Source organism: Suncus etruscus, chromosome 11, assembly GCF_024139225.1.
Source record: "Suncus etruscus isolate mSunEtr1 chromosome 11, mSunEtr1.pri.cur, whole genome shotgun sequence".
Taxonomy (NCBI): Eukaryota; Metazoa; Chordata; class Mammalia; order Eulipotyphla; family Soricidae; genus Suncus; species Suncus etruscus.
Genome location: NC_064858.1, coordinates 60,916,175 through 60,929,606, shown reverse-complemented (window position 1 = coordinate 60,929,606; position 13,432 = coordinate 60,916,175). Strand labels below are relative to the sequence as shown.

General features: G+C 46.8%; 1 protein-coding gene across 1 annotated transcript; it reads left to right on the top strand.

The window, feature by feature from the left end:
* The first annotated feature begins 5,818 nt into the window (after positions 1-5,818).
* Positions 5,819-9,949, top strand: LOC126022316 (protein BRAWNIN). The gene is given in 3 exon segments (XM_049783185.1): positions 5,819-5,915; positions 5,918-5,947; positions 9,596-9,949. Coding segments are annotated over 3 exon segments (204 nt in total). The 5' UTR covers positions 5,819-5,837; the 3' UTR covers positions 9,692-9,949.
* The last annotated feature ends 3,483 nt before the right edge of the window (positions 9,950-13,432 follow it).

The following is a 13,432-nucleotide window of genomic DNA, read 5'->3' as shown; positions in this document are numbered from 1 at the left end:
CAGATGTCCTGTGATTGTGACCAGTGATTGACAACCCCCAAGGATCAATTAAGACTGAAATAGAAGGGCCGGAGAGATAGCATGGAGGTAAGGCGTTTGCCTTTCATGCAGAAGGTCATCGGTTCGAATCCTGGCGTCCCATATGGTCCCCTGTGCCTGCCAGGAGCAATTTCTGAGCATGGAGCCAGGAGTAACCCCTGAGCACTGCCGGGTGTGACCCAAAAAGCCACCAAAAAAAAAAAAAAAAAAAAAACTGAAATAGAGGGCTGGAGAGATAGCACAGCAGTAGGGCGTTTGCCTTGCACACAGCCAATTCAGGACTAATAGTGGTTCTAATCTCAGCATCTCATACGGACCCCGGTGCCTGCCAGGAGCGATTTCTGAGCTCAGAGCCAGGAGTGGCCCCTGAGTGCCACTGGGTGTGACCCAAAAACCAAAGGGGGAAAGAAAAAAAAAAAAGACTGGAATAGAGACCAAAGATAGTTTTTTCCTGATTACTAACTTCGAAATAGTCATTAAATTTCCCACTGATTGTGACTATTATTTTCTGTTTAAATAGCTGTTTATGTGTTTCCACATCTATAGGTAGATGTGCTTCAGTCTTTTAAGGCTAGGAAGAACCGTGGTCCAGCAGCTGCAGGATTTAATCCCTGCAGTCGCTGACTAACAAAACAAATGAAATTCTTCAACTTTTTCAGGATTCTTGAGTCTCTCTGGAATCAGTGGTTCTCAAACTATGGCCCGCGGGCCACATATTTATTTGTATCTGTTTTGTTTCTTCATTGCAAAATAAGATATATGCAGTGTGCATAAGAATTCTTTCATGGGGGGCCGGGTAGGTGGCGCTGGAGGTAAGGTGTCTGCCTTGCAAGCGCTAGCCAAGGAAGGACCGCGGTTCGATCCCCCGGCGTCCCATATGGTCCTCCCAAGCCAGGGGCGATTTCTGAGCACATAGCCAGGAGTAACCCCTGAGCGTCAAACGGGTGTGGCCCAAAAACCAAAAAAAAAAAAAAAAAATAAGAATTCTTTCATGGGGCCGGGCGGTGGCACAAGAGGTAAGGTGCCTGCGCTAGCCTTGGACGGACCACAGTTCGATCCCCTGGCGTCCCATATGGTCCCCCAAGCCAGGAGCTACTTCTGAGCGCATAGCCAGGAGTAACCCCTGGGGGTTACCGGGTGTGGCCCAGAAACAAAAACAAAAAAACAAAAACAAAAACAAAAAAAAGAATTCGTTCATAAGTTTTGTTTTTACTATAGTCAGACCCTCCAATGGTCTGAGGGACAGTGAACTGGCCCCCTGTTTAAAAAGTTTGAGGACCCCTGAGATGACCCATAATACCTTGATCCCTGTACTATTTCTCCAGCCCTAAAATGAGATTTTTCTGTAACATGCATTGCCAGACTTTTGGAGTTGCCTAAATTTTTTCCTTAAAGTTTTGTTCCCTTTATTTGGGGGGGGGGCTTTTCTCTTTAGTTAGTTTTGTTTGTTTGTTTGTTTTAGTGTTAGTGATCATCAAGACATCATTGAGCTACATCCCTGCCTTTTTTTCCTAAAGATTTAACTTTTTCCCGAACAAGTAGTTGAATAGAACATTTATTCTAGGGTATAACTCTCCTATTACATTGGAAACCTCCTCATTGGCATTCAAAAAATATTAGCAAAAATAAAATTGAATGTATATAAAGCATTTGCCATCCCAAAAATATTTTTTTGTTAAGTTCATTTGCTGGAGGAACCCTAAAAGCAGAATGGTGCCAGTCTTTGAAGACATAATAACAGAAAAACAACTTCCTTAAAGCTTCCTCCAGACAGTATCTATCAAAGAAAATGACCCTATTTAGGGCCGTAGAGATAGCACATGTAGGGTTCTTGCTTTGCCGGGTTCGATCCCCAGCATCTCACATGACCCTGCCAGGAGCAATTTCTGAGTGCAAAGCTAGGAGTAAGCTCTGAGCAAACCCCGCCCGTGCTACCGCTGGGTGTGGCCACAAACAAACAAAGGAAAAACAACGACAATGAGATGCCATTTCACTCCCAAAGGAGAAGAAACTATTAGAACCTAAGATTTAGAATTAACTGTAATCTAATTGTTGATGTTAGAATAGGGTTAGCCTTTGCTTAGAAATAACATTAGAGGGGCCGGCGGAGGTGGCACTAGAGGTAGGGTGTCCTGCCTTGCAAGCGCTAGGCCAAGGAAGGGACCCGCGGTTCTTCCCCGTGTCCCATAGGGGTTTCCGCCAAGCCAGGGGGCAATTTCTGAGCGCTTAGGCCAGGAGTAACCCCTGAGCATCAAATGGGTGTGTGGCCTGAAAGAAAAACAAAAACAAAAACAAGAAAATAACAAGAAAATAACATTAGAGGGGCCAGAGAGGGATAGCACAGCAGTTAGCCTTGCATGCAGCTGATTAGGGATGGACCTTGGGTTTAATCGTCCAGCATCCCATATTGTCCCCCAAGCCAGGAGCGATTTCTGAGTGCATAGCCTGAAGTAATCCCTGAGTGTCACAGAGTGTGACCCCAAAAAAAAAAAAAAAAAAAGGAAAGAAAGAAAGAAAGAAAGAAATAACATTAGAGGGGCCGGGGGAGGTGGGCGCTAGAGGTAAGGTATTCTGCCTTGCAGAGCGCTAGCCAAGGTGAAGGACCGTGGTTCGATCCCCAGCCACGCGTCCCATATGGGTTCCCCACCCAAGCCAGGGGCAATTTCTGAGCGCTTAGGCCAGGAGTGATCCCTGAGCATCAAATGGGTGTGGCCGAAAAACCAAAGGAAAAAAAAAGAAATAGACATTAGAGAATAATATTGCTTGTGGCTTCTGTACTCCGCTTGCTTAAAGAGAGTTAATAGAACCACCTTCTGTTCGGGATTGGCTGATGGCAAGGAAATGCTCTACTCTGTGCTATCTCTCTGGCCCCAGACTGCAGTTTTAAGGTATGAAGACTAGGCCCAGGAGAACAGCCAGTTCTTGGAACCCAGAACCTAGGGATAAATGCCAGCAAAAACATCCATAAATGCTAAAAGCAGCAGCTTGACATAATCAGGATGACACCACACCCTGGTCTGGGGGACTGCAGACCACCCAGCTACATTGCTACATTTGAACTACAATCAATCCTAGCCCAATCTTGTACTAAGGACCAATAATTATTATTATTTTTTTTTTGGTCACACCTGGCAGCACTCAGAGGTTATTCCTGGCTCTACAGTCAGCAATTGCTCCTAGCAAGCTCCAGGAACTATATGGGATGCTGAGATTCGAATCACTGAAGAACCAATAATTTTAAAGATCAATACCCTGAGGTGGGATCCTTTAGATTGAGTCCCTTTAAATTTGACATATGAGCCATTCTCGGGGTCCTCATTTCTTAGAAGATGTTGGACCCCAGCATGCTGGAATAAACTCACTTGCATTTACTTTACTGCCTGTCTCCCTGGTGACATTTTGGGTGGCAAATCCTAAGTTCCGGACTTAAAAAAAACAAGTGTGGGGATGTGAGGGTGATCTGGCTGCGACATCTGTCACCCCGTTGATTGCCAGGGTTGATTAGTCTGATCTGGCTGTCCCAGATCAGTCACCTTCCTCCCTCACCGCTCTATGTGCATCCCTCCCAAAGCTGCAAGCTCAGTTGAAAAGGACAGCCTTCCCCAAATGGAGATGGACCATTCTTCAGTTGAGGGTATGTGAGTAGCTGCACTTCCCAAACAAGCTCTCAAGGTCCATTTGTAGGAGAACATAGGATAGTCAAGCTTCCAAGACTCCAGACACATACAAATGAGGCGCTGCATGTAGCAGTCTTTCTTCCTTAAAATTAAAAAAAAATGGGGGGAGTGGACACAAAACAAGCGTGGAAGGGAATGTGGAGAGAACACTCTTATTCACTTCACTTTTTTTTTTTTTGGTTTTTGGGTTACACCCAGCAGTGTTTCAGGGATTACTCTGGCTCTATGCTCAGAAATCGGTCCCTGGCAAGCTCGGGGGACCATATGGGGATGCTGGGATTCGAACCGCCGATCTTCTGCATGCAAGGCAAAGTGCCTTAATTCCATGCGATCTCTCCTGCCCCTTATCCACTCACTCTTGGTGAGAATGCAATATGGTCCAGTCAGTTAATGAAGCAATATGGAGTTCTCAAACACACACACACACACACACACACACACACACACACACACAGAAACCAAAGATAGAAATGTAATGTCTTTACATCCAGCTATACAGACCAAGAAGGACTAAATTGAGAGCAAAACCAAAATAAACACTTGTAGTGTATAGGTTTAAAGTCAAGAGAACTGGGAATGAAGGACTAATGGACAACTTCCAGCTGATTATGAATACATTTGTATAATAAAATAACATCCACTGGGCCCTGACAGTTCACTATTCTATGACAGTTTCCTGAAAATGATGAGTAATGGTCAGAATCTGGTGGAGGCCGGAGAGATAACATGGAGCAGAGGGTGTTTGCCTTGCATGCAGAAGGACGGTGGGTTCGAAAACCCAGGCATCGCCATATGGGTCCCCTGAGGCCTGTCAGGAGTGATTTCTGAGTGCTGCTGGCTGTGACCTCAAAACCCCCCCCCCCAAAAAAAAAAACAACAACCCAAAAAAAAACAAAAAACAGGGCCCAGAGAGATAGCACAGCAGCGTTTGCCTTGCAAACAGCCGATCCAGGACCAAAGGTGGTTGGTTCGAATCCCGGTGTCCCATATGGTCCCCCGTGCCTGCCAGGAGCTATTTCTGAGCAGACAGCCAGGAGTAACCCCTGAGACCGCGGGTGTGGCCCAAAAACAAACAAAAAACAAACAAAAACAACAACAACAAAAAACAAACAAGAATCTGGGTGGTACCTGGATGTCAGGAAATCCCTATCTCAGTCCTTTTTCCCTAAAATAAAAATATTCCACAGTTGATTAATTTATCTTAGTCCTATACCTATATTAACTAGAAAGTTTTGTAGAGCTGGTGTTACTCTCTTGATTAGGTTTGATTAGCATCCCATATGGGTCCCCCTGAGCCTGCCAGGAGCTATTTCTGAGCACAGAGGCCCAGAGAGCTCAAAATCCCGTCCCCCAGTCCAATATGGACCACCTCTTTTCTAGGAGCACTAAAATGTGGGTGGGGGCTGTCGAGGTGCCTAAGGACAGAATGCTTCCAAGCTTTCAAGTTCACCTGCTCCAAGGTGACTCTCACCTTGGCGCACACAGCTCAGAGAATCTTACGATTCTCCTGAGGTTGTCAAGGTGAATGATTGCGCTTGCAAGAGGAGAGATGAGTCGGATCTGCGACTCATTAAGTGCAAGGGAAGCTCTCGGGGATGACAGTCAGGCTGCACGTGGGAAGGAGTGGGATCAGCTTAAACTAGGGTTTCCGGCTTCCGGGCCACCGCTACTTCCGCCGGGTCCATGTGGCCGCACCGAGTGTCCCCGCCCCCGGCCCCAGCCGTGTGGCGGTGTGTTGCCTTCCTCTCCGGCGCGGCCCCGCAGCCGCGACGACTCCGTTCCGCCTGGCCGCTGTGCTCCCCGGAGGCGCCCGCTTCCCGGAGCGCTCTTCCGCCCGGCGTGGGCCCCGCCGCCCTTCGACTTCCCGCGCGCCGCTGCGTTCCTGCTCCGCCCGGTGGTTCGAGACGTCGGAGAAAGGCTCGGGGCGATTCTGTAGACCTTTCCCCTTTAAAAGCCGGCGGCTTCCGCCCCTCTGCGCCGGCCCGGCCCGCTCCTCCTTGCGAGGGTCGTCCTCGCCGGGCTCGTGGCGGCTGGGTCCCGGCTCTGCGGAGCTGCTTGCGACTTCGGCGCTGGCCCGGGAGCTGGGCCCGCCGCGCCGGCCTGCTCCTCGGCGCCGCCACCATGCCCGCGGGCGTGCCCTGGGCCACTTACGCCAAGATGCTGGCGTCCAGCCTGCTGGCCATGTGCGCCGGCGCCGAAAGCCGTGCAACCGCTACTACCGGCCCGACCTGGTGAGTGGCCGCGCGCCCTCGCTGGGCTTCCCGCCTGGCTCTGCGCTCGGCTCCACCCGGGCTCTGTCCTCTCTGGTCCCCTAAATGTCTCGTTCGTTTCTTTTGGGGCTCTGAGCGATAGGACAGCTTTGCGTCAGGGATCTCTCAGAGACCTCTGTGTGGGGTGCCGGGGAAGGGAACCCAAGGTCTGCCGCAGCAAGGTAAGTACCCCGTCCACGGTACTGTCTCTTTGACCCCGATCCTGCCCGTGTCTGTTTTTATCTCGGGACCACCATCCGTAATGTCTGGAAATTACTCTCGGCAGGACTGGGGGACGATACTGGATGCTGGAGCTTGAACCTCTATTGGCTGTGCAAGTCAAATGCTCTTCCCACTGTACTATTTGCTCTGGCCCTAACCCTCCATTTTTTTGACATATCATGGTTTCCAATACTGGCAATGATAGTTTCATGCCTACATGGTCTTCAATCACATCCAGTACCAGAAATGCTCGCTTCCCTCCAGTGTACTAAACATCCCTTCCCAATATGCACGCCCCCTTCCAAATAAGCTCAGTCCTGTAGACCAATTCCCCAAGACCTGTTGCTTTTGGCAGTTGGATACTCCCTTACTATGCATCTATAAAAGATACTTTTTTTTTCAGGGCTTCTGTTTTTTTTTTTTTGGTTTTTTGGTTTTTGGGCCACACCCGGCGGTGCTCAGGGGTTACTCCTGGCTGTCTGCTCAGAAATAGCTCCTGGCTGGCACGGGGGACCATATGGGACACCGGGATTTAAACCAACCACCTTTGGTCCTGGATCGGCTGCTTGCAAGGCAAACGCCGCTGTGCTATCTCTCCGGGCCCGGCTTCTGTTTTTTAATCATTTTTAACACTTTGAGTCAACCCCCACCCCTGTGATAAATTTCCATTTTCAAAGCATTCGGGTCTAGAAATAGTTGCTATTATTTCTGTCTTCCTGACTTTATGGAGATTGGTTTTCTGGCTCCAGCATGAGGTCTCTTGGAGAATGTCCTTTGTGCACTGGAGAGGAATGTGCAGCTGACTTTTGGGGTATAGAGGGCCCAGGATATATCGACTAGGTCTACCTCTTCCAGTCCTTTGCTGAATTTCTGCCGAGTTGCTCTGTCTAGCTCCTTAAGTCTCCCACCACTGCTGTTGTATTGCTGTCACTGTCTTCCTTCAAGTCTGTTAGCAATTACTAGAAATGATTTGATGGGCCATTATTCAGGGCATATGTTTAGGATGGGAGTTTTCATGGTGTATTGATGATCATTTCCTAATGATCATCCTAATTAGGAAACGGTCATCCTTTCTGTCCCTTAAAGTCTGTGTTGTCTGATAAAAGTATGGCCTCCCTGGCTTTATTTGGGATTAATAATTTGTGATTACCACGTAAAGGGCAAGGAGTTTGACCTTCAAAACATTTGAAAAGCTTTGTTTTTGTTTGGTTTTTGGGTCACACCCAGCGGTGCCCAGCTTAGGGGTAACTCCTGGCAGGCTCTGGGACCAAATGGGTTGTCAGGGATCGAACCGGGTTCCGTCTCCAGTCCGCCACATGCAATGCAAACGACCTACCGCGGTGCTATCACTCTGGCCCCATGAAAATTATTTTAATCTTATAATTGAAATGGTACCAGACAATTTTCAGTTTAGGGTAAAATGTGAGCTCTGCATTCAGTTCTCAGCAGCATCTGAAAACATTTATTTTAGGGGCCAGAGTGATAGTAAAGGTACAAAACAAAACAAAACACAAAAATGTTTCATTTTTCTAATATTAAAAAATACTGGGCCCGGAGAGATAGTACAGCGGTGTTTGCCTTGCAAGCAGCTGATCCAGGACCAAAGGTGGTTGGTTCGAATCCCGGTGTCCCATATGGTCCCCGTGCCTGCCAGGAGCTATTTCTGAGCAGACAGCCAGGAGTAACCCCTGAGCACTGCCGGGTATGGCCCAAAAACCAAAAAAAAAAAAAAAAATGAAATTTATTATTGTATTGGGGCCAGAGCGATAGCACAGCGATAGGGTGTAAGCTTTGCATGCGACTGATTCGGGATGGACTCGGACGGACCTGGACAGACCCGAGTTTGATCCCCAGCATCCCTCAGCCTTCCAGGAGCAATTTCTGAGTGCAGAGCCAGGAATTACCCGAGCGCCACCGGGTGTGGCCCAACCCTCTTCCCCAATTTATTATTGTATCGAGAATCTATGTACCATATGTTTGCTCTATAAGATGCACCAGACCATAAGACACATCTAGTTTTTGGATGCATTCCTCCCTGCACTCAAGCTTTAGCTCCAGGTGGCATTTGCTCCATAAGACGGGGTTGGGTTGGGTTGGGGGTGTTCTTATGGTACGAAAATATTGTTAAGTTTCAGTTGTGTGGGGGCCAGAGCAATAACACAGCAGTAGGGCATTTGCCTTGCACTCGGCTGATCCAGGATGAATCTCTTTCAATCTCTGGCATCCCATATGGTCCCAAGCCAGGAGTAACCCCTGAGTATCACTGGGTGTGGCCCAAAAACCACAAAAAAAGTTTCAGATGTGAATCATTGGAAATCAGTGTTAGTCTACAGTATTGGAAATTCATCATTACAAGTCCAATTCCATCTATATCAAACACTTGACTCCTTTTACTGATTTTTTTTTTTGGGTGGTGCCAAGAGTGCTCAGGGCTTATCATACATATGTGGTGCCAGGGACTGAACCTAGGTCAGCTACATGCAGGGCAACTGTACTCTAGTATTTGACTACTTTTATTTGCAAATTTTGTCTTTATTTGCTTTGTTTGTTTACCATACCTGCTGATGTTCAAGGGGTTATTCCTGCCTGTGTTCTCAGGAATCACCCCCTGGAGGGCTCAGGGACCCACGGGATGCTGGGGATCCAACCTGGGTAAGCTGATGCAAGGCAAACCTGCTGTGATCTCTTTGGCCGTGAGTTTTATTTGAGAGGGGAATGTAGGACGAGTCCTTGTATACTCAGGACTCATTCAGGCTATACCTGGTAGCACTTGTATCCAGAGATCAAATTTGGAACCTTGGGGGCAGAGCTATAGCATAGCAGTAGGGCGTTTGCCTTGCACACAGCTGGCCCGGGATAGATCCAAGTTTGATTCCCAGGATCCCATATGGTCCTCCGAGCCTGCCAGGAGCGATTTCTGAGCGCAGAGCCAGGAGTAACCCCTGAGTGCTGCTGATTCAAAAATAAAAGGGGGGGAGGGCTACACAATGGTAGGGCGTTTGCCTAGCATGCAGAAGGACGTTGGTTCGAATCCCATCATCCCATATGGTTCCTGAGCCTGCTGGGGGCAATTTCTGAGCGTAGAGCCAGGAATAGCCCCTGAGCGCTGCTGGGTGTGACTCAGAAAACCTAAGAGACTTGGCACTCCACATTCTCCTAATAAAGATTTGTCTTTGAGGGGCCAGTGACAGCACAGGTGTTAAAGGCACTTGCCTTGCAAACACAGCTGACCTGGGTCCAATCTTCCAATACTACATATGGACCCTGATCCCTGAGCACAACCAAAGAAAAATTTCTCTTTGAGCAACAAGGGACTGACTCTTTGTTTTTTCAATGTTCTGCTTGCTTCAAAATCGTGCAGGTCATATTTATTGTCTAAAGGCTTTTCTTTCTTTCTTTTTAAAATAGACAATACCAGAAATTCCACCGAAGCCTGGAGAACTTAAAACGGAGCTTTTGAGACTGAAAGAGAGACAACTTGAATCTCAGATTTCACAGCACTGAACATCGGAACACTGTGAATAGTAGTATTTCACATTTTGAACAAGTGTTTAAAACATTCATGAAGCCAAACAATTTGCCTAATACTATGGTAACTGCAAGCGAAGGTGCTTATACTTAGTAGTTTCATGCAAATCTCCGAGGCTTAAATCAGCATGGTTGTAGTTTATAAATAATCTTGAATGTGAGATAGAATCATTCTGGTTTTATTGTTTTTAAATAAAAGAAAAATGACAATATAATAAAAACAATTTGGATGACTGTGAAGTTAATATTTCTGAAAAAAAAAAAAAAAGAAAAAGTGGGGCCAGAGAGATAACACAGCGGTAGGGTATTTGCCTTGCATGCAGCCAATCCAAGACATGGTGGTTCGAATCCCAGCATCCCATATGGTCCCCCCACCCCATGCCTGCCAGGAGCGATTTCTGAGCACAGAGCCAGGAGTAACCCTTGAGCGCCACTGGGTGTGACCCAAAAACAAACAAAAATTTCTGAAAAAATGGAAGAACACACTTTGGACTAAGCTAGATTGAAAAGCTTTAAAAGTGCCTTAAGGATAGTGCAGGGGCTCAGATAGAACACCTGCCACGAGAGCTTGTGGTCTTGAGTCCAACACCCCCTCCCCAAGCTGCTGTATGCAACCCTGGCATCACATTCTTCCAGTCTGGTCCCCTCTGCTGTCTGATTTCCAGTGCCCCACAACTATCATGTGGTGTAAGCAACAGGAAAAGGATTGTGACTCCCAACAGGCACCGCAATGTAAACATCATAAGCACTACCCTGGAAGAACTAACTCTGGTAACCAGCATATACCTACCAACACCCCTGCTAAAGGAGTGTGAACCTCAATGAGCACTACCACCATGTGGGGCAGTCCCTCTCATCCCAACAGCCAAGGGAAGAGGGGAAAGGTGGGAATGAAAAATACAACTTTAGGGGCCAGAGAGATAGCATGGAGGTTAAGACATTTGCCTTTCATGCATAAGGTCATTGGTTCGAATCCCGGCTTCCCATATGGACCCCCGAGCCTGCCAGGAGCGATTTCTGAGCATAGAGCCAGGAGTAACCCCTGAGTGATGCCGGGTGTGACCCAAAAAACAAACAAACAAAAAAATAGAGCTTTAACTTTGATTTTATGTGTTTATTGAGAGGAAGCTGTTGGCCCATATCCAGCTGTGCTGTGCTCAGGGCTTATTTCTGACTCTGTACTTAATGATCGCTCCAGTCAGTGCTCAGGTCCACATGTAGTGCTGGAGATAGACCCCTGAGCGTTACCGGGTGTGGCCCCCACCTCCCAAAAGCCATCTTTCTGGCTCAGTAATAGGACCCATCACTAGTAATTAGTGAAGGGGGATTTTGAAAGATGGCCTTTTATCAGAGACAATAGAGCAAGGGGAGTACAGTTCGGGCAGAGAAGGGACTGACAATGATAGTTGGAAATGATTACTGGACAGTAACTGGGTGCTCAGAGGTGATAGTGATATGCGTGATACCCATTTAATAACAATGGCACAAATCAGTGTCTAAAAGGAAAAATGTCTGCTAGAGGCAAGCAGCAGGGAGGGCAGGTAACTGAAGACATTGGTGGTAGGAAATGTGTACTGATGGTGTACTGATGATTCAGTTGCAGAACTTTTTTTTTTTTTTTTAAAAAACAGCCATTTTACTTGAGAATTTTAAATTTTAAATTTACAGGAAAACAGGTAGTTCTGGTATCTCTCCAGTTTCCATGCACATATTACCATGGACACTTGTCAAATCAAGACAACTATCCATAACCCAGATTTAATTAAATCTTTTCAGTTCTAATCTATTATATTTAGCAGCGTCCATTACTTTTAATGTAATTACAATGTATTCATCTCATTTTCCTCCAGTCCCTTCTCTAGCTGATAACCCAGGTTTCATGTTATTTGGTGGTTACTCTGGGTTGGGGCCTGAAAACAGCAGGCAGCCAGCCAGCCATAATGCTCTCAGTGACATTAGGATTTACCAGAGAGGGATAAAACTCTAGGCCTCAATGTCTGCAAGGTAGTTGCTCTGACATTCATTCGGTCACAACCCCAGGCACAAAGGCTATTTCTTTTCTGGGTTTAAACTTGAAAGCTTTGGGGGGCTCCCCCAGAAACGTTCATGGGACTTAATGGTGCTCTGGAGATCATGCAGTGCAGATGATGTGGGTATGTGGCATTGGCTGCATGCCAGGCAATTTCTGCATTCTCTAGCCCTTGAACTTGAAACCAGTCATACCTGGCAGTTCTCTGCACTCAGGGATCACTCCTGGTGGCTTTGGGGAAATCATGAAGTTCTATGGAATGCTGTGTACAAGGCAGCATCTTTCCCCCTTTACTTGCTCCTGCAATTTTGGTATTCCTTCAAATTGGCTAGGAGTGGCCTGCCTTTTAAGCCTATGTAATTCTCTTGAACAGGTTCTCTTCTCACCTTTTACCATTTTGGAGGTTTGTTCCCTCTTGCACATGTCTTTTTTACCCTCACATCTAAGTAAATTTCTTTCAATAAAAACTCTTGCTTCACTGAAAGAAAATTGATTAGCAATACCAGTTTTTGAAGAGGTATCAAGTGTCCACACATCAGGGACCAAGTATGAGTCCTAATCTTTATCACTTGCTTAAGTAGTGTTATGCTTTTCTGCAATGAAATTACTAGATTTCCTTTCAATTTACCAAGTACATGGTCCCAAAGGAAATAAACAGGCATTAAGGGCCACTTCCTAGAAGGCAATGTATACATTACTGGGAATTCTTCTAAGGATAAACTTTTTTTTGTTTTGTTTTTGGTCACACCCGGCGGTGCTCAGGGGTTACTCCTGGCTGTCTGCTCAGAAATAGCTCCTGGCAGGCACGGGGAACCATATGGGACACCGGGATTCGAACCAACCACCTTTTGGTCCTGGATCGGCTGCTTGCAAGGCAAACGCCGCTGTGATATCTCTCCGGGCCCAGGATAAACTTTTCTATTGATGATTTTAAAAACTGGATTCAGGGCCCGGAGAGATAGCACAGCGGCGTTTGCCTTGCAAGCAGCCGATCCAGGACCAAAGGTGGTTGGTTCGAATCCCGGTGTCCCATATGGTCCCCCGTGCCTGCCAGGAGCAACCCCTGAGCACTGCCGGGTGTGGCCCAAAAACGGGAGGAAAAAAAAAAAAAAAAACAAAAAAAACAAAAAAAAACTGGATTCAAACAATCTTCAATGAGTGTGGAATTAAAAAAAAAAATCTTTGATTTTGGACCACACTCAATTTTTCCCCCCAAATCATTAATTTCTCCCGGAAGTGCACTGGGGTCCGTATAGGGTGTTAGGGATCAAATCTATGTTAGTCCCATGTAAGGCAAGTGCACTACTTGCTGTACCATCATTCTACCCTCTCTATATAGATTTTTATTATTTAAAAGATTTCTATTTGGGGGCTCACACCCATTAACACTGAAGGGTTATTCCTGACTGCACTTAGGAATCAAACCAGATGGTGCTGGGGGAACCACACAGGATGCTAACTCAGATCAGCCACATGAGAGGCTTATCCACTGTACTATTTCTATAGCCCCTGCATATGAATTTATTATTTTGGGCCACACGCAGCAATACTCGGGTTACTCCTGGCTCCGCACTCAGAAATCTGTACTGGCAGGCTCAGGGGACCAGGTGGGATGCTGAGAATAGAACCCAGGTCCATCCCAGGTTGGTTGCATGCAAGGCAAATGCCCTACTACTATGCTATTATTC